This window comes from Cyprinodon tularosa, unplaced genomic scaffold (assembly GCF_016077235.1).
Source record: "Cyprinodon tularosa strain WSP-4 unplaced genomic scaffold, ASM1607723v1 ctg847, whole genome shotgun sequence".
In the NCBI taxonomy this organism is placed as follows: domain Eukaryota; kingdom Metazoa; phylum Chordata; class Actinopteri; order Cyprinodontiformes; family Cyprinodontidae; genus Cyprinodon; species Cyprinodon tularosa.
Window position 1 is genome coordinate 88,688 of NW_024039615.1, and position 18,901 is coordinate 107,588.

Below are 18,901 nucleotides of genomic sequence, written 5' to 3' on the forward strand. Positions count from 1 at the left end.
AGACGCTGAATGCGCACTTTCATCTGGTTTGGTCTGCCATGGTTTCCGTAGCGTCGTGAACGCGCTTTTAGGAAATCCTATACACTACTGTTTATGCTCTAAAAACATTCTAAATGACTTTGTTTCGACTAAATTCTGGATTCTACCCACTCAGGACACTTGGAATACATTGGACGAGCAGTATGGAGGAATATTGACACGTTTTTTGTGGACTTTTATGGACCTTTCTGTCTCGGGCGCCATGGACCTCCATTATTTGAATGTCAGCAGACAGCAAGAAGCCTCCCAGATCTCCAGATGCATTTGAGATATCAAAAAAGTACTCCAGAGTGTTGTTCAGCATGGGGGGAGTAGAAAATGAAGGCTAATAATGTTTTGGGTGTACTATTCCTTTAAGGAAGGATACTGTGACCTTCCAGCAAAGTTAACGATTTTTTTTACTTGCCTTGTCATTTAATGTGCATTAGCATTTAAAATGCTAATTGAAGCGTCTGATACTTGAAGGAGACAGAAAATATAACTGTATATAAAGTTTCACCATAAAGACCCTGCGGTCCGTTTTCTCCAGTGGAGGGGTCGGGGGCGCTCCACATGAAGTTCCTCCCCCCTCCCTGATTTGGCATTTTCCACTCAGACCCTGAAGTCAAGAGTCCTCCAGAAAAGTTTCTCAGGAAGTCAGACCAAGAAGAGGAAGGACCATAAATGGAGCTGCCGTCTATCCACGCCGTCACAGAGTTCACCTGATTGTTGAAGAGAAAGAGTCAAAATGACGCCCTAATAAAACATCTGGCAGAGATAAAGGGTCAGCACCTGAATCCGGGGGTTGCTGGGACTCTGGCCGGACTGTTTGTCCCATTGCGCCCTCTGGAAAGGCAGCAGCACTTTCCCAGTAGCATTGCGGTCAAAGACGGGGTCCCCTTTGGGGACTTTGATGTTCATGAACTGAGGAGGACAACCAGGAGCTCTCAGGTCAAAGATTTCAAACGCAACGTGGTAACCTGAAACAGTTTCAGAGGAATTAACCAGGTGAGCAACATGTTCATCAGCGTTTACTAAACAAATTCATTTGATATCAAATTAAAACAAGGAAATATCAGCATCTTAATAAACCTTCTGTTAAGCCTTACTCTAAAATTATGTATTATTCCAAAAGCAAAGGAAACTTTGGGTGAGGAACTGATGGATGCCTGTAACTCAGTAGTGCTCTAATCATTGCTTTTTTCTCCCAGAAAAGACTCATAAAGGCTGAAATCTTGCCTGAGATGCTAACATGCTCTCCAGGAAAGCTAAAAAACAATCCCCTGGACATTGTTTCCAGAGTTTAAAGACGTTTCTCTTCCCATCCAGGAAGCTTTTTCAATTCAAAATGTCAGAAATAGCGTTAAGTTTGAAGCTTTATAGAGCCGACTAAAAACAAAACATTCCTAAGGGGCGGACCTGTTCTTCTGGTTCAATTAGGCTTCCTTTTTGCTCCACTCTATAAAGCCTGCAACTCAGCACTATTTCTGACACCTGGAATAGAAAAAGCTTCCTGGATGGGAAGAGAAACGTCTTCAAACTTAGAAACAAAGTCCAGTGGATTATTTTTAACTTTTTTTGGAATGACTGTGACCTGGATGACTGAGAATCTTCCCCAACATGCTCTCCCATTCTCTGCATACTCTGCTTCATCCCAATATCCATGTTTGACTCTAAACTGCTTCTAGGTAAAAGTTTATCTAAATTTTTGTTTTTGTTTTGGGGAGTCTGGTTCTGGTCTCTGATGGTCTGCAACTGTCTAAGGTTTACCCTGCCTCTCACCGCGCTCTCCAGTAACCATAAACAGGATTAGGAGGTGTGCAACACAGAGATGAATCCATCCCAGGAGAATAACCATGTTGTGTTGTTCTGAGCCTAAAATGGTTTATTGTGACATTTCTGAGTGAGTCTGTATCCAGGTTCTGACAAAGACTATGAAAAATTGTTTCTATCTCAACGGTTATTTAATTAATAATTAAACAACCTGTCAATATAATTGCTGAAGAGCAACTTTGTAAAGACATTTCTGGGAGCAATATTCAAATTTCTTTGTATTTGATGCACATGACCGCATTTAGGTCCAAATTCTCAGAAGTAGTTGGACACTTAAAAATCAAATATTTCAAGGATCAGTGAACGTATCATACCTAATATATATATATATATATATAATAAAAATAATGGTGATTGATTGATTTACTTTTCATCTTACAGTGGAGAAATGTACTCGTTAGATCGGCTCAAATAGTGAAAAAAGGAGAAGCAGTTGCCAAACGAAGAAAAGTGCATGGGGGTATATATAGTACTTGCAGCACATCTTTTTATAACAGTTATATATATATATATATATATATATATATATATATATATATATATATATATATATATATATATATATATATATATATATATATATATATATATATATATATATATATATGACAGCTGAAGTCTTTCTTTTAAAGCATGATTATTAAACAGGGTTATTTCACAGGGTATTTATATGGATATTTATCTATATTGCTGTAAAGCAGACTAGATATTATTTATAACACTTCATTTTAACCATAAATGAAATCTGTAGGTAATTCACTGCAAAGAGAGAAGTACACTTTCAGCAAATAACAGGAAGGCTGAATGGAGGCCAGAAAATCCGATGTTTTCTTTTATGCCTTTAAGATGCTGGATTTTAAAATATAAACTGTTTTGTTTATTTGGTAACTTAGAGTTTAGGTAGGCTTAAATTTTGAAACGAAGATTATACTGATGGGGGAAAAAACGTTTTTTTGTTTTTTTCTAATACTGCCAGGAATTTCAATCTTACAAATGTAAAGAACATCAGAGTCTACACATCTTTAATAATACCTTCAGATCTTTAATTTGCTTTTCAGGAACTAAAATAGGCCCATTAATGGTTATCTTGTTAAAACATTTATTTGAATAAATTCTTCCTACCAACATGTGTTTTAAAAAAATATAATAATAATTTGTTTATTTATTTCTACTCCCTTTTCCCCAAAACAATTTGCTATCTTTGCGCATCTCTAAGGAATGTTCCTAAGAGGGTTTTCTTTTCCTCATTATAGCCTCCTATGTTTATAAATGCCTCTAAGTTTGGTGAAAGCCTCCATATTTACCGAAGAACAGAGACAGGACGGTCCGGTTGCGCGCTGAGGGCAGACCGGAGGGGCCTCCGGCCAGTAGCCTGCTCAGCGCGCGCGCGTTCGGCTGAACCGGCTCGTGCACAGGTTGGTAGACTCCATCCCAGTAGCGCGCGGGCACGAGGCGCAGGAGATGGGAACCTGTCAGGAACACAGAGTCAGTGAGCGTGCGTGGGGAAGCAGGGCGGTCATCCTGAGCGCAGGGACCCACCGACGGCTCCGCGCTCTGGATGCGCCAAGCTGTTATACCAGCCGTCAAAGCGAGGCACCTCCCAGCTTCTTTCACCTTGGGAATCTGCAGCCAAAGCAAAAACAGATTTACGAACTGCATCTATTTTATAGTTCAAATAATAAAAAGCTGCAGCGCTTCACTTACCCTGACAAAGAAAGAACACCAGGCCAGCAGCTGCACACACTCTGCAGACCCATTTACGCAAACCCATTGATGCGAGAGGCGCTTCTTGCCTCAGGATGAAGCCAAGAGGAAAGAAGGACTTCTGAAAAGTGAAGACTACGTGCAGGTAACTGAACACTGCACTCATATCAACATTTCCATGATAAATTATCTATTTATTTGGAAGATTAACAAATAATATTTATTATTCTGCATTGCAATGAGTAGCTGGATGTGTGAGGTTCTATTATAAAGCTCAATAAAACACTGAAAAGCTAAAAAATCATGAAGCTGAATAAAAGGAAGAGTCTCACCCACTGCAGAGGCAGAGATCCTCACCAGCTGAGAGATCATGCAACACTTGCAGCCTTCACCTGTTGCTCACCTCATGCATATGTGACCTATTCCCCCCCAAAATAATGGCCATACATGTCAGGGTCACTCCTCTTTTTCCACAGCCTTCCAGTCATCGCTGTCTTCATCTCCTCCTCCTCCTGTGACAGGAGGGGTCCACATGTATAAAGGAAGAGAACATTTCCAGCGACAGACTTCACGCCTTTCTTCTTCACTCATTTTCCTGCACATCTCAGGTAAGACTGCATCTTTTTTTTTTAAATAAAAGATAATATTTCTTGTTTTATTTTATTTTTTTTACATTAAAGGATGTTGCAATCATTCCAGCAGCAGATGGAGCTATTATCCTCTGCCTTTTAGAGTTCTTTCTGTATTTTTGCAAGTTGCACACATAGCAAGCAGTTACTCCATAAACTCAAACGCTTCAGGTTGAATAATGAGTTGCGCCTTAGGGTGATAGTTTCCTTATCAGTTGTAAGGAAAACGGTTATCTCTGCACCTGGGGGAAAGTGAGAAGCTGCTCTCTAACACTAGCTCCTCTGTTTGGCTACCTAGTCTCGGCTGAATCCTTAGATCAGAAGCTAAGATGACTTTCTACGACGACATTTACCCGTTCTACCCGCAACAAAGGACTGCCTTCATCATCAGCGGCCGATTGCTCGCCATTATTCTGGTCTTCCTCATCCTGGCAGTCAGTCTTCTTCTCATCCTGCCTGGAATACGAGGAAGGGCGGTGAGTGAAAGCAGTAACCTTTGTTTACGGAGATGAAGCAGGAGCATTAAATATTTAATGCTTTTCTATTGTATTAATCTCCTTCATACCTGTTTTTAATCCAGCGGGTCTTCTGGATGTTCAGGATACTCATCAGCTTGTTCATAGGTGTGGTTATAGTGGGTAGGTTGTGTATTAACTTTTAAATCTATGCAAAATGTTCAATTCTCTTTTATCACACATCATTAATTATCTTCTTATCCTTTTTGTGCAGCTCTGAACTTCACTAACAGCTGGGCCGAGGCGAGGATGACCACAAACGCTACCTACAAGTCCTTCAGTAATGCCGTCATCCAGGCTGAGGTTGGCCTGCATGTTGGGCTGTACGGCATAAACGTGACGCTTAGAGGTGAGTCACTCTTACTGCCAGTGTGTCGGACGCTTTCATGGCTTAACCAGCCCCAGTCTTTGTTTTCAATGGCCACCTGCACTATTAGATTGTTTAAAAGAAAATCCTGTGCAGGATGCAAATTAATTCTAGCTGGATGCATGTTGCACAATGCACATAGCATAATAAAAAGACTGCACACACTCCTGCTATTATACAAAATTCTCAATAGGTATTTAAAGTTGTTAAATGCCACCTTAAACACACAAGAACTATCCTGTATGTTTGGTTTAAGGTTTCTAACCCACATGCAGAACACACGGACACAAGGGAAAAAGTTCAAAGGTTTATTGAAACTATTTAGAGAATAAAGAACTGATCCAAGGGGTTATCAGATCCAGGACTGGTCACGACTGGGTTCACTGCAGAGGGGGACAGAGTGGTTAGCTGAAGTCCCGGTAATTTGCAGAGTTTAGAGAGTGCAGGTCAGTACCTGATCGGGAGTTGAGCAGAGCGGCAGAGAGGGGGAACCAGGAGGGTCCAGAGGCTGTCGGCAGGCTGAGGGCTTGGCGGAGGCAGAGCTTGGTTTGAGAGTTTGCAGGCAACAGGTTTGAGTTTCCCTTTCAGATTCTTCTGAGATATTCTCTGAGAGATTCTCGAGGGTTCTTCAGAGATCAGACTGACAGATTTCCAACAGAGACACTCTTCCAGGTTTCAGGTTTCTGGCAGGTTCAACCTGGGAAGCAGAGAGGACAAAACAGATTAGGTTCAGGTTCAGGCTTTCTGGGGGTCAGAGATTCAGACAGGCAGGTTGGCTCAGGCTTGTCAACCATAACTGGCAAAACACTCTGGCGTCGGAGTGATGTCCTCTGCCTCCTTATATGCTGGTCTCCTGATGAGCAAACGAGCCGCAGGTGGTGAAGTCAGCTCCAGCTCCAGGAGACCTAGAACGCCCTCTGGTGGAGAAAAATGGACAGACCTCCAGATCCCAACACTATCCTGTATGTTAAAAATGCAAAAATATATATATGACTAAATTAAATGGTGTGTTTGTCTCCTGTGTTGCATTATTTAATGCATGGGCCTGTATATTTGTCTATTATCATTTGTTTTACTGTAAAAATGCTTTTATTTAATAGTGTTAATAGTTTCTTCTCCAGGGCAGGGGCGGATTTCGAAAATTTGGGGCCCTAGCAAAGACAGGCTAGCCTCGTGAGACCATCCTGATCTCGCAAGCTTTCAAGATTTCTTGCGCTAATCAGTCTGGAGACTCTTCATTAAAGAAAATTTGGAGCCGTTCCCCAAACGAACGTCCAATCAGCGTTGGCTTTGAGGCGGGTTGAGGTGTGACGCAAAGAGAAGCGCGACAGTTCAGTCTAAAGAACATGGCGGCTTCAGCCGATGAAACTAGCGTTAGCGTGGCTATCGAGCAAGTTTTATCGGAATTACAGAGTATTTCTTCACTGAAAGAAGAGCAAAACACTGCTCTGGAGGCTTTTCTCAGAGGAAAAGATGTTTTTGCTCTTCTCCCGACTGGTTTCGACAAGAGTTAGCCTGGCTTGTGGTTGTGTTTTTGTCGTCGCTCTCTTAGTACTTCATATGCTTCGTTGATCTGATTGGTTTATTTGGCCCGTCTATCACCAACATAGGCCAATCAGCTAACCAGTATTTTCGCCCCTTAACAAAATTACTTCAATGGAAGGTTTCCAGATGGATATGTTGGGCAAATCCCCAGGCAGGGGCCCCTCTGAATTGAGAAGACAGCACATCAAACAGCCCCATTCTCCAGATGTAGAAATGTTAATAGAATAGACATCCATTATCTGTTCTAGGTTGTGTCCCTCTCTTCTTGTCCCTTTTCTTCTTGTTTTCCTCTCTATGTTTTGTACTCAGCTGACTTTTCATGCTGTCTCTAAAGGAATGAAAGATTTTTTCCAAGCACTAAGCTCACTTAGCTGATTGCTCCTTCCTGTGTTTCCAAAAAGGCCAAAGTAAATAACCCAGTCCTTCTTTTCACTGTAGACAAGCCATGATCTGCTTATCTGTTCTCCATTTTTCATTTGGATGAAATAATAGCTGCATGAATCATGACAGCAGACAAGATAGAGGAGAGCAGGAGGCGGGGTTACCAATCTACTTGCTCTGAAGAGCAGAGTTCGCTGCTTTTAGATGTTGTCTCCAAAGTCTCCAGTAGCAGAAAAAAATCTCTAGATTTGGCGCTAGGAGTTTTTTAGAAATCAAAGTGCTAGAGGGGTCTGAAAAGTGGCTAAATAAAGAATTGTTTTATCCCCCCTGCTGCAATGCAGGGTGGGTTTACCTTTCCAACCTCTGGCTTTTTGTCCTGCATCAGGTTTATTTGTAGAATATCTAAATTAGAGCCAGCAGAGATGACAGGTTTCCCTTTTATAATATGATAATAATGATTTAATGGGTTTACCCTCCTGACCGTTGTTCTCTTTTCTCTCAGGCAATCCCATCATACAGTTCAATGAGACCATTAACTACAATGAGATGTTCAGCTGGCATGAAATAGTTGAAGAAGAGTATGAGCAAGCTCTGCGGAAGGGTTTACCCAACCCCATCCTCTACATCCTGGAAAAATTCACCCTGAGCAGCCCCTGTGGTCTGATCTTTCAGTACAGATACTCCGGGCGATTCGCCTCTGCAACTCTCTGGTATTTATTAACAACTCCTACTTAACACACATGAAAGCAAACATGTTTAACAGTAATAATTAAAATATCGTTCCATGTCTAACTGCTCTGTAGGACAGCATTTTGCTGCTGGATCGTCGCCAACATCCTCTTCTCCTTACCGGTCGTTTTGTACGCCGGGTACATGACCATGGCCACTGCCGCCTGCATCTTCTTCTCCATGGCGTCCTTCTCCACCATCATGAATGTGCCTCGGTGTGTTTTCTCCCTAGGTGAAGACTCCTTTGTGACGGAGTACAGCCATTCATTTTGGCTGGCTCTGGCTACAGGTGAGAACTTTAAGGAGTTTACGTATAACCCCACTTCCATGGGACATCAGCGTCCTTCAGTAGTGGCTGTTTTAACAGGTTCAGATTTCAAATGCCTCATTTCTTTAATGACTTGATTTCATGACCTCTATCCTGGTTTTCAGCTCAAAAGCTGATTCAAACCACTACAGATCAACCACCATACCTCACATTGAGCATCAGATGTTCTTCCACATAATTATAAGAAAAGAATCTCCTATTTATTGTGGGAAGTTGGTTTCCTAGGATAGCATAGGTCTGGAGTTTTTTTCCCCGTTTGTTTTACCTTCCTTGATGTCCTCCCCTTCCTGCACGCTGGCGACCCAAACATTGGTCCTCATCCAGACTGGTTCGTCATAGTGCCTCTTTGATAATACCTCTTTCCTGTAAGCAGTTAGACTTGCAAGCTGATTCAGTTGGTAGGTATGTTGCTTTGCAGCAAGAAGGTCCTGGGCTGGAATTACAGCTCAATAACCTGACTCAACCAGATGGATTTGCTCCCCATATCCATCTGGAAACCTTCCGTTGAAGTAATTTTGGGAAGGGGCGAAAATACTGGTTAGCTGATTGGCCTATGTTGGTGATAGACGGGCCAAATAAACCAATCAGATCAACGAAGCATATGACGTACTAACAGAGCGACGACGAAGAGGAGCCAATTGATAGATCAAACTCTTGCCGAAACCAGTCGGGAGAAGAGCAAAAACATCTTTTCCTCTAAGAAAAGCCTCCAGAGCAGTGTTTTGCTCTTCTTTCAGTGAAGAAATACTCTGTAATTCCCATAAAACTTGCTCGATAGCCACGCTAACGCTAGTTTCATCGGCTGAAGCCGCCATGTTCTTCAGACTGAACTGTCGCGCTTCTCGTTGCGTCACACCTCAACCCGCCGCAAAGCCAACGCTGATTGGACGTTCGTTTGGTGAACGGCTCCAAATTTTCTTCAACGGAGAGTCTCCAGACTGATCTGCGAGTGAAACCTTGAAAGCTCGCGAGATCAGGTTGGTCTCACGAGGCTAACAGCTCTAGGTCTTTTTGCATGAAGTGTGCATGTTCTCTCTTTGCACATGTTGGTACTCGCTGGGTACTCTGCCTTCCTCCCAGAGTCTAAAGATTATTAGACAAACTGGCCTATTTATACTATAGTAATTAATGTAAGTGAGGGTGTTTATACCATAGACAAATATATATAAGAGTAGACCCCGCATTGACTGTTGGGGGCGCCATCTTGGGGAGGTCGACCTGCTACACTAACCTGCTGCTTTAAGCAGAACAGAAGAAGGATGCCTCAGCACTGCAGCGTAGTTTTGTTTAAATGAACAGACTGTTTTATTTATTTATTTATTTTATTTGTTTATCTATATATACACTATATTGCCAAAAGTATTTGCTCACCCATCCAAATTATTGGAATCAGGTGTTCCAATCACTTCCATGGCCACAGGTGTATAAATTCAAGCACCTAGGCATGCAGACTGTTTTTACAAACATTTGTGAAAGAATGGGTCGCTCTCAGGAGCTCAGTGAATTCCAGCGTGGAACTGTGATAGGATGCCACCTGTGCAACAAATCCAGTCGTGAAATTTCCTCGCTCCTAAATATTCCACAGTCAACTGTCAGCTGTATTATAAGAAAATGGAAGTGTTTGGGAACGACAGCAACTCAGCCACGAAGTGGTAGGCCACGTAAACTGACGGAGCGGGGTCAGCGGATGCTGACGCGCATAGTGCGAAGAGGTCGCCAACTTTCTGCAGAGTCAATCACTACAGACCTCCAAACTTCATGTGGCCTTCAGATTAGCTCAAGAACAGTGCGCAGAGAGCTTCATGGAATGGGTTTCCATGGTCGAGCAGCTGCATCCAAGCCATACATCACCAAGTGCAATGCAAAGCGTCGGATGCGGTGGTGTAAAGCACGCCGCCACTGGACTCTAGAGCAGTGGAGACGCGTTCTCTGGAGTGACGAATCGCGCTTCTCCATCTGGCAATCTGATGGACGGGTCTGGGTTTGGCGGTTGCCAGGAGAACGGTACTTGTCTGACTGCATTGTGCCAAGTGTAAAGTTTGGTGGAGGGGGGATTATGGTGTGGGGTTGTTTTTCAGGAGCTGGGCTTGGCCCCTTAGTTCCAGTGAAAGGAACTCTGAATGCTTCAGCATACCAAGACATTTTGGACAATTCCATGCTCCCAACTTTGTGGGAACAATTTGGAGCTGGCCCCTTCCTCTTCCAACATGACTGTGCACCAGTGCACAAAGCAAGGTCCATAAAGACATGGATGACAGAGTCTGGTGTGGATGAACTTGACTGGCCTGCACAGAGTCCTGACCTCAACCCGATAGAACACCTTTGGGATGAATTAGAGCGGAGACTGAGAGCCAGGCCTTCTCGTCCAACATCAGTGTGCGACCTCACAAATGCGCTTCTGGAAGAATGGTCAAAAATTCCCATAAACACACTCCTAAACCTTGTGGACAGCCTTCCCAGAAGAGTTGAAGCTGTTCTAGCTGCAAAGGGTGGACCGACGTCATATTGAACCCTATGGATTAGGAACGGGATGTCACTTAAGCTCATATGTGAGTCAAGGCAGGTGAGCAAATACTTTTGGCAATATAGTGTATATATATATATATATATATATATATATATATATATATATATATATATATATATACATAGAGTGAGAGATATCTTTATGTATATATGTGCATATAAATATGTTTCTGTTTATACTAATGAAAAAATTATAAAAAGGTCTGAGGGACTGTGCTTTGCAACATACATGCATCCTATAAGAATATTGTGTTACTCTTAACCCCACTAAGATTATTTAAAGAAACCAAACCATTTGTTTGTTTTCAGCAAAAAAAAATTAAATGTGAAAATGTTTGATAAAGTTGATTAAAATTGATTCTGTGCCTGCTTAACACATTACACTGAGCAAGCTGTCAACCGCCCCAAGATGGCGCCACAAAATCACGTCGGCGCCCAAAGGCGAAAGCGATCGATGTAGAGTCTACTCTTATATGATGTCTATGGTTTTATAGGGTTTCTGTTTTGCCCAGTGATGGACTGGTGACCTACCTTCCCTCTCGCCCAGTTACTACTGGACACCAGTAAAATCCAACTGTTTTATTATTTTTAAACAAAAAACTGATGAAATATACCCAAAATAAACAGTTGCATTTAACAAAAACTTGATAAATTGTTAGGTTTATTCTTTTATACATCATGTTCATGTTACTTTGTTAGCCAGATAGAGAGATTAGATGACCTTCCTTCACTTTGTGTAAGTGGGTCATCTAAATAGGACAGCTTTCTTGTCTTTTAAAGATACACGGGATATGGGCACATCTTGGAGCCGGATTGATAGAGGAGAGCTATCTGTAATCCTCGGGCATGGATGGCGTGTCAGTTTCTGATACGGACAGCTAAACATCCACATGATGCAACACATAGACTCATGAGCTTTAAGAAGGAGAAGATGACGTTGTTCGGGGCTCAATCTTTGCCGGACGCTCGCGGACGTGATTTTTGAGCCCACAGCTGTGCAACCTCCAAGCATTTTCTCTGTCCTGTAACGACCTGATCTGGAATAAACTCTGTTACTTTTTTACTCCTGTTTTTATAGTCCTTTTTTTATATGGTTTTACCCAGTTTGAGTTAAGAGTAGTAAGTAACTTGCTCCCAGGAAAAGAACCAGTGGGGAAGCCCCGAGGGGCAACTGCTTTTTAGGGGACATAACTTCCTCATTTAACAGAATGAATTAATGTTTTTTTTTTTTTACTCTACTCTTTTAGAGGCACCAAAGCTGTAGATGTGTATAAAAATGAAACTGTGGAAAATGTTTAGATGTTTGCTAACTGAGATGACTTCCAGGACTGCTGTGCACCATCATCGGGATTTCTGTGGTGATGCTGAACTTTCTGATGCCAGACAAGATAAAAGCAGCTTTCAGCGTTGGATTGGACAGCTGTGAGGATGAGGACCAGCCTCGTCGAGAAGGTTACCTGAACTCACTTTTCCTGAGTGGGGAGACGTATTTACCACTGACCCCTAAAGTTATACCAGTAAGTTGGGATGCAATATGCTCATATAGAGATGTCCCGATCCAGGTTTTTGCACTTCTGATCCGATACCGATATTGTTTTTGGACTTCCGATCCGATACCGATACTGGCCGATACCAGCCTATCCGAGCATGTATTTAAGTTTAAGTTAAAGTATTTAGCCTTAGTTGTAAGACTCATGTTGAAAAGGGTTTTAGTACTCTTGATAACATCTAGCCAGCTAAATTAGGTGAGATTGAATAAAACACAATGATTGGTAACAACAAACTTACCTGTTTATTAAGAGATAAACACAAACTGGACAAAATTATGAATAGCAATCTAATATTGCACAGTGAACAGTAAAACCGTAAACAGTTAAAGGTGCTATATTACTGTAAGTTTTAATAAAAATGCAAAACAGGGGAAAACTGGCGCAAAATAGTGGAATGGATCGTTTCAATCGGCAAAACTGGAAAATACGGACCGGATTTTTTTTTTAAAACTGGATCGGCAGTCTGGATCGGCATTTTTACATGCTTTGCCGATACGCATATTTTTGCCAATATTGGCGTCCCGATCCGATACATGGATCGGATCGGGACAAGCCTATGCTCATATTGCCATGTGTCTTCATGTGTAACAGTGCCTTACCTTATAAACTATAAAAAATGTGAATCTAAGTAAGTTTATTTTTCTTAAAATAAGAGCTTTTTTCTAGAATTAAGCAGTTAAGGGAGACACTTTGCCAATGGAATGAGGCAATTTACATTTAAAATAAGTAAAAAAACAACTTCAGTCTCTTATATCAATCGCATAATATCTAATTATCTTATTTTATACTTGTTTTAAGAGTAAAAATGCTCATTTCATTGGCAGATTATCCTATTTACCTGTTTAAATTAAGGCTAAATACACATTTTTACTAATTTTTAGATTGTTTTTGCAGTGAACACATTGATTGCACTGCAAAAAACATCTAGAAATAAGTAAAAGATGTCTTAAATTAAGTGTATTTACCCTTAAATTGAGCAGGCAAATAAGATGATCTGCCAATGGAATGGAGTATTTTTACTCCTAAAATAAGATACTTAGATAATATACACTTGAAATAAGAAAAAGCAATAGTTTTTTTTCTTATTTTAAATGTAAATTGTCTTGTTCCATTGGAAAAGTGCCTCACTTGCATCCTCAATTCAAGAAAAAATGCACATAATCTGAGCGAAAATTAGTTATTTAGATTTACATTTTTTGCAGTGTGTGCTTTTTTTGATTTCTTTTCGCTCTGAATGAGGAAATAATACAAAGACAATTAATACTGTCGTGTTTCCGGAATCCCTGAATTAAAACTGCAAATATTTTGTGTTTTCCAGGAGCATCTATGAAGCCATCAAACGCTCTCCTGTAATCCCTACTTGAATATTTTTTGGTCGAATATGTTACAAAACATTTCTAACCATGTTAGCCTGTTTTTGTGTTAAACTGTAAATACATGTCTATATTTTTAACGTCTTAAAAGGGAAACTGAAAGCAATGTTTTTTTTTTATACTGTGTAAGTTTTACAGTAATATATTTTAATACATTAATCTTAACTCATTTCAAATTACTTTAAAAACTATTTATGTATCAGAGGTTATTGTGAAACATTAATTTTGGCACATGTTTGTTGGTTTTAATAGGAGAAAAAAAGAAGTTTTCTGTATTTATTGTTGCTTTTTTTTAAGTTTTCAGGATGTTTTCTGCAGCAAAGTGTTAATAAAAGAAAAACAAACACAAGTTTAGGAGAGAAATTGTACTTTCTTTTTCATTACATTCATCCAGTAATGAGTATATTGATACATTCTAGTACTCTCTGTCCCTCAAAGTGTGGCTACTTTATCTCCCCAACAAGGTGTGTGTCTTTGGCCTTCAGCGTTGCCGTAATGCAGAGTTCGGTGCCTTTGTACATCGTGTTTTTGTTGACTTGTAATGCTTACTGTAATAGATTATCATGTCAGATCGAGATTGAATCCCTGGTCTGTTATTTTTCCACAATCACATGCATACTGCATTGTTTTGCAGGAGTAGTTATGGCCTTCCCAACAAAGCCCGAGAGGAACCCAAAGTATTTACAGTATAAGTACATTTTATAACCCCATACGCATTATAAAAATGACTAAATAAAAAATAAATGTGCTAATTTATCTCTTCATAGGAAAATAATCATGACCATAAAGCTACTTTTCTTTGACACCATAACCTCACGTACAGTACTACAGACGGTATTCACATTATAAGGCCATTATGATGATGTAATTCAAGATAAGACCTGGAAATGATTTTCTTTACAGCATTGCGACAAGAAGCAAAACAATTTAAAATGGTAGAAAAATAAATTCCCTCCGTCCCAATGGGTGACCCATCGAGCGCTGGACGACCTGGACTCCGGAGGATGGATCCGTGCTAAATGTAGACGGGTGTTTCTTGTCCGGTCAGGAGTCTGAACATCACAGCAGGCATCGTCTTCATGTTGATCTGGCACAAGGGAAGACGTGATGAGACAGGGCGGCCATGTAAATATTTTAATAGCTTAAATTGATCCAGTCACGACCATAATGCATCCTACTGAGACTTCATTCAATCAACTTCCATAAAGCTGCAATATCAAAACGAACATTTTTACAGCATGAAATCAGTCGAGGATGGTAGCATTTAGTGTGCAGCTGATTGTGTTTATCCTCAAACCATAACACCTCCACCTAGGGATGCACGATATAATCGGCCCCCTATCGGTATCGGCCTTAAAACTGAATATCGGACATCGGCCACCCCACCGATATTTAACCCGATATTTGATCAGCTTCTGAGTTTCTAAAGTCTAAAAAAAAAAAAATACTACTTCTTCTTCTTCCTCAAAAACTTCTTTTTTACAGACTTAAAAACTTCTAAAGACGAGGGAAAAAATATTGATCCATTAAAATATCCCAATATCTTCATATGCTGATATATTGCCATTTAAAAACACCATATCAATCTCTTTTACTAATGAAATATTGCTATATGTCATCGTTATGCTACGAAATCCTCCGAAAATTCACCAAATGTTGCCATATTTTTATATGTTGATATATTGACGCGGTATCGATCTATTTTACTAACAAAATCTCACAAGAATTTGCAAAATATCACGAGAGTTTGTAACAGAACGATGAAATTTCACGAGATTTTAAAAGTAAAATAGATCGATACCGCGTTTTTAAAAATCTATTTGATATCAGCATATGAAAATATATTTGAGTATATTATTTTTCAAAGTGTCAGAAATGGATAACAAAACTGCTATTTTCAATGACTACTTACTTTTGTCCAGCTTGAACATCGGTATCGATATCGGTTATCGGCTACATGAGTTTTAAAATATCGGCATATCAGATATCGGCTAAAATCCCAATATCGTGCATCCCTAACTACACCTCCTTGCTTTAACAGGTTGTATACAGGACTCTTGTATTTACTGTTTGGCATAATGTCCATATCCTCTATTGTTGTGTCCAAATTACTGAATTTTAAGTTCATCTGTCCAAAAATGTTTTCCAGATCTTTTGCACTGGAAAAAATGGAAATCTAGATAAGTCATTTTTTTCTTCAAATAAGTGCATTTTTTCTTGGATTGAGGAGGTAAAAAGAGACATTTTGCCAATGTAACAAGACAACTTACGCTTAAAATAAGAAAACACTGTTGCATTGTCTTATTTTAATTGCATATTATCTAAATATCTTATTTTAAGAGTAAAAATACTCATTCCATTGGCAAAATATCTAATTAACCTGTTCAAATTAAGGGTAAATACACTTAATTCAGGAAATTTTAACTTGTTTGTAGATCGTTTTTCCAGTGTGGTAGCAAACAACTTCTTTTAAAAGAACCAGTTCCTTTCATAACTTGGTGCAATCTCCTCAGCCTCTTTCTCAGCCTACAGTTGGTTTAAATTATGATGTCTTAGAATTTCTGAAAACCTCTTTTATCATCTTGATATTTGCTCTTAAAGTGAATTTGCTTGTATTGCCATACTACATCTTGCTAAATGCTGGTGAAGTTTCTCAGTCCTTTTGGTCATAGTCATTCCAAAAAACTAAAAATCAATCCTCTGGACTTTGTTTCCAAGTTTGAAGACGTTTCTCTTCCATCCAGGAAGCTTTTTCACTTCCAAATGTCAGAATTCAGAATGTCAGATCTTGGCGCTGATGGTTTGGTTTTTTCCTTTGCTCCTTGCTCCCCTGTCTAATTGGTTCTGCGGCTGATTATCGCCGATCCACCTGGTTCCTCTACTATTTAAGTTGTGTGTTTGCCTCCCATCAGCGCCAGGTTATTCGTGTGTTTTTGTGAGACGTTACCTAGCAATCTTTAGTCTGCCTGTTTTCCTGATATTGACCAGTTTTCTGCCCTGAGGATTTCGAGTTTTTGCCTTGCCCCTGTCTGCTCTGTTTGTCCTGTCTGATCCTGGATTCTACCGGCTTCTGAACCTGGAACTTTCTCCTGACTTCGGCCTTTGATTTCCCTTCTGGACTCTGTTGCTGCTCGGCGTCGGCTGCTCGCTCTCTAGGAACTCTGGGGGCGTCGCCCGCCGCAACTGCGGTCAGACCTCCGCGAACGGACTGAACTTTGAATCAGAGATCCGCCCCGCAGCAGACGAGCAGCCCCGCGCACCAGTTTGTTAAATAAATGCTTTGAACTTTCCCACTGCCTGCCTCGCCTTGAATTCTGGGTCCAATATTCTGAGATCATTACAAGAAGGGGTCCACCCCTTTGGAATGGGGGTCGTCTGGCTTCAGTTGCTAGCCCGCAATATCCCATAACCATCTAAGTGACATTAATTGATTGCTTTTGTAATGCCATTTTACATGTAATTTCAATATTTTACATAAAGACTGAATTACAAGAACATACTGATAACGTAGGCTATATGTATGGGTCAAATGTTTTGAGTTGTTTTTTTCCATCAATATAAAATGCAATGTATTTCAGCACATGCCTTTTGAAAATGAGAAATACAACAAACACTACAGAAACAACAGCTTAATAAAGAATTACTACATTGACATTTGACACTGATTTACTTTCTATTTACTTTCTGTTTTCTAACTTTAGACACAATATCAATGCTAACTCAGTCAATATCTTTTAATCAACCCAGGATAGCCAGACTAATGTTATGCTACTTACTATATTATAGGATATAATGGCATATATATTGATTTTTCTAGGTTAGTTCATCCTCTGACAGTGAAATAACCAGTGGAACGTCTTCCCACAGCCAGCAGGCTGCTTGTTTTTGCAGCCAAATGCTGCACAGGGAGGCATTTTTACTGTGCGTCTCCGTAGCTTCATTTTTTTCAGGTAATCAGCAATCCATTGAATAAATAGAGATCAGTGGCCTCATGTTCCTCATGCTTGAAATCTAAAGTGTAATGCCAATTGAAAAACACTAGGGGGCAGTATTTATCAGAAAGAGAAGTTTGTTAGAACAATGTTAGTTTAGTCAAATCACATCTAAACTCATGCAAATAAAAAAAAATCTACAGCTCATTTTTGATTATTACTCATGTTTAGATAACCTTTGATATTTCTTCTCTGTTTTATTGTTTATACTTGATTAGATCATTTTCTGAACAACACATTTCGCCAATAATTACAAACATTCCTTATTAAAAACACTATTTCAAGGGTTTACCTTAATTTTGGTTGATCAGTATTTTGTTTGGGGACATCCCTGCCATAAAGGGATGTTTCACTACATGGATCTGAGTTTTAGTCCTAAAGCAATTCCAGTATGTGAATAAAAGGCCAACGTGTCATTCTGTCATTCTCTAAGGCTCAACGTGCTCAAATTGCTGCCTTGCAGTCTGACACGGTCTTACCTCGCCCACTGAGACAGACAGAGTTTGAACAATCTTCTCGTGTGCCATGGCAACAACACTTTGCCCGTTTATTTCGATGATTCTGTGTCCAACCCGGACCCCGCCTCGTTCAGCAATGCCGCCTCGCATCAGACTGCAGATCTGACCAAAACACACCAAGTTCAGAAGCAAAGCACTCAGGTCCTTAATGCTTGTAGACCTTCAGTCTTGGGGTTTTACTCACTATGCCGTTCTGAACACTGAAGCCGAGCTGATACTTGAGGTCCGGTCTCTTGATGAGGACTGTAGTAACAGGAGGGCAGCTGACAATGCTCAGCTTCACTTTCACCTGATTCTTCAAACCCTGGAAGATGTTGAATAAAACAGTTACAAAGGGCCTTAATGCCATCATACCATCATTAAGATTTGGGCCCGGACGGCTCACACTGTAACACGAAACCACATGGTTGAAAAGTTCCCAGCTCACAATGTTTGTTCTCACGCTATGCGACCCAACGCTCTGATGCGATCTACCTGCTCACTGTACGTCTAAAAACCAGGTGGGACTCAGCTCCGCAGTGAGATGGCGCTACTCAGACTCGTCGATCCGGAAGCCAAACCAGTAGCAGAGGAACATGAAGCTCACTAGAGTGAAACGCGCTGCCTTGGATATTTGGGCAATTTTGTGCTGAAAGCCCAAAAAAGAAAAGGAGACGACGTATTTGGACAAAGACATGGCTGAGCAAATGTGGCTACTACGGTCTGTCAATTTGACAGAAAGAACACTTTCTTTAACATTAACCGGTTCCTTTCATAAACGTTAACTTTGTACAATCTCCTCAACCTCTTTCTCAGCCTACAGTTGGTTCCATTATGATGATTTAGTGTTTCTGGAAACCTCTTTTATCATCTTGCTGTTTGCTCTTAAAGTGGATTTACTTGTATTGCCATAC

The 18,901-nt window shown here is 40.4% G+C and overlaps 3 protein-coding genes across 6 annotated transcripts in view; 1 reads left to right on the plus strand and 2 right to left on the minus strand.

Moving 5' to 3' along the window:
• The window catches only part of duox (dual oxidase), a 43,199-nt gene extending 39,067 nt beyond the window's left edge, over positions 1-4,132 (minus strand). Inside the window, exons 1-6 of the mRNA XM_038272901.1 lie at positions 3,892-4,132; positions 3,556-3,676; positions 3,391-3,474; positions 3,156-3,320; positions 811-998; positions 539-740 (exon numbers count right to left, since the gene is read on the minus strand). Coding sequence (XP_038128829.1) covers positions 539-740; positions 811-998; positions 3,156-3,320; positions 3,391-3,474; positions 3,556-3,676; positions 3,892-3,927 — 796 coding nt within the window. The 5' untranslated portion in view covers positions 3,928-4,132. The remainder of the gene's footprint in view (positions 1-538; positions 741-810; positions 999-3,155; positions 3,321-3,390; positions 3,475-3,555; positions 3,677-3,891) is intronic.
• On the plus strand, positions 3,321-13,847 carry duox2 (dual oxidase 2). 2 transcript variants are annotated; one of them, XM_038272908.1, is made up of 9 exons: positions 3,321-3,700; positions 4,077-4,163; positions 4,483-4,660; positions 4,765-4,822; positions 4,914-5,048; positions 7,495-7,702; positions 7,796-8,010; positions 11,902-12,092; positions 13,444-13,847. In XM_038272908.1, exons 3-9 carry the CDS (start codon positions 4,514-4,516, stop codon positions 13,453-13,455), a joined length of 966 nt encoding a protein of 321 aa, XP_038128836.1. In that variant the 5' UTR covers positions 3,321-3,700; positions 4,077-4,163; positions 4,483-4,513; the 3' UTR covers positions 13,456-13,847. The 2 variants fall into 2 exon arrangements, with proteins under 2 accessions (XP_038128836.1, XP_038128834.1); XM_038272906.1 differs by having other exon boundaries at positions 3,322-3,700; positions 4,032-4,163.
• Position 13,848: 1 nt separating this feature from the next.
• Positions 13,849-18,901, minus strand: part of apba2a (amyloid beta (A4) precursor protein-binding, family A, member 2a) — a 31,923-nt gene continuing 26,870 nt past the window's right edge. For all 3 annotated transcript variants that reach the window (XM_038272903.1, XM_038272902.1, XM_038272904.1), the window contains 3 exons: positions 18,193-18,312; positions 17,970-18,110; positions 13,849-14,585 (listed from right to left, as the gene is read on the minus strand). In XM_038272903.1, coding sequence (XP_038128831.1) covers positions 14,514-14,585; positions 17,970-18,110; positions 18,193-18,312 — 333 coding nt within the window. In that variant the 3' untranslated portion in view covers positions 13,849-14,513. The remainder of the gene's footprint in view (positions 14,586-17,969; positions 18,111-18,192; positions 18,313-18,901) is intronic.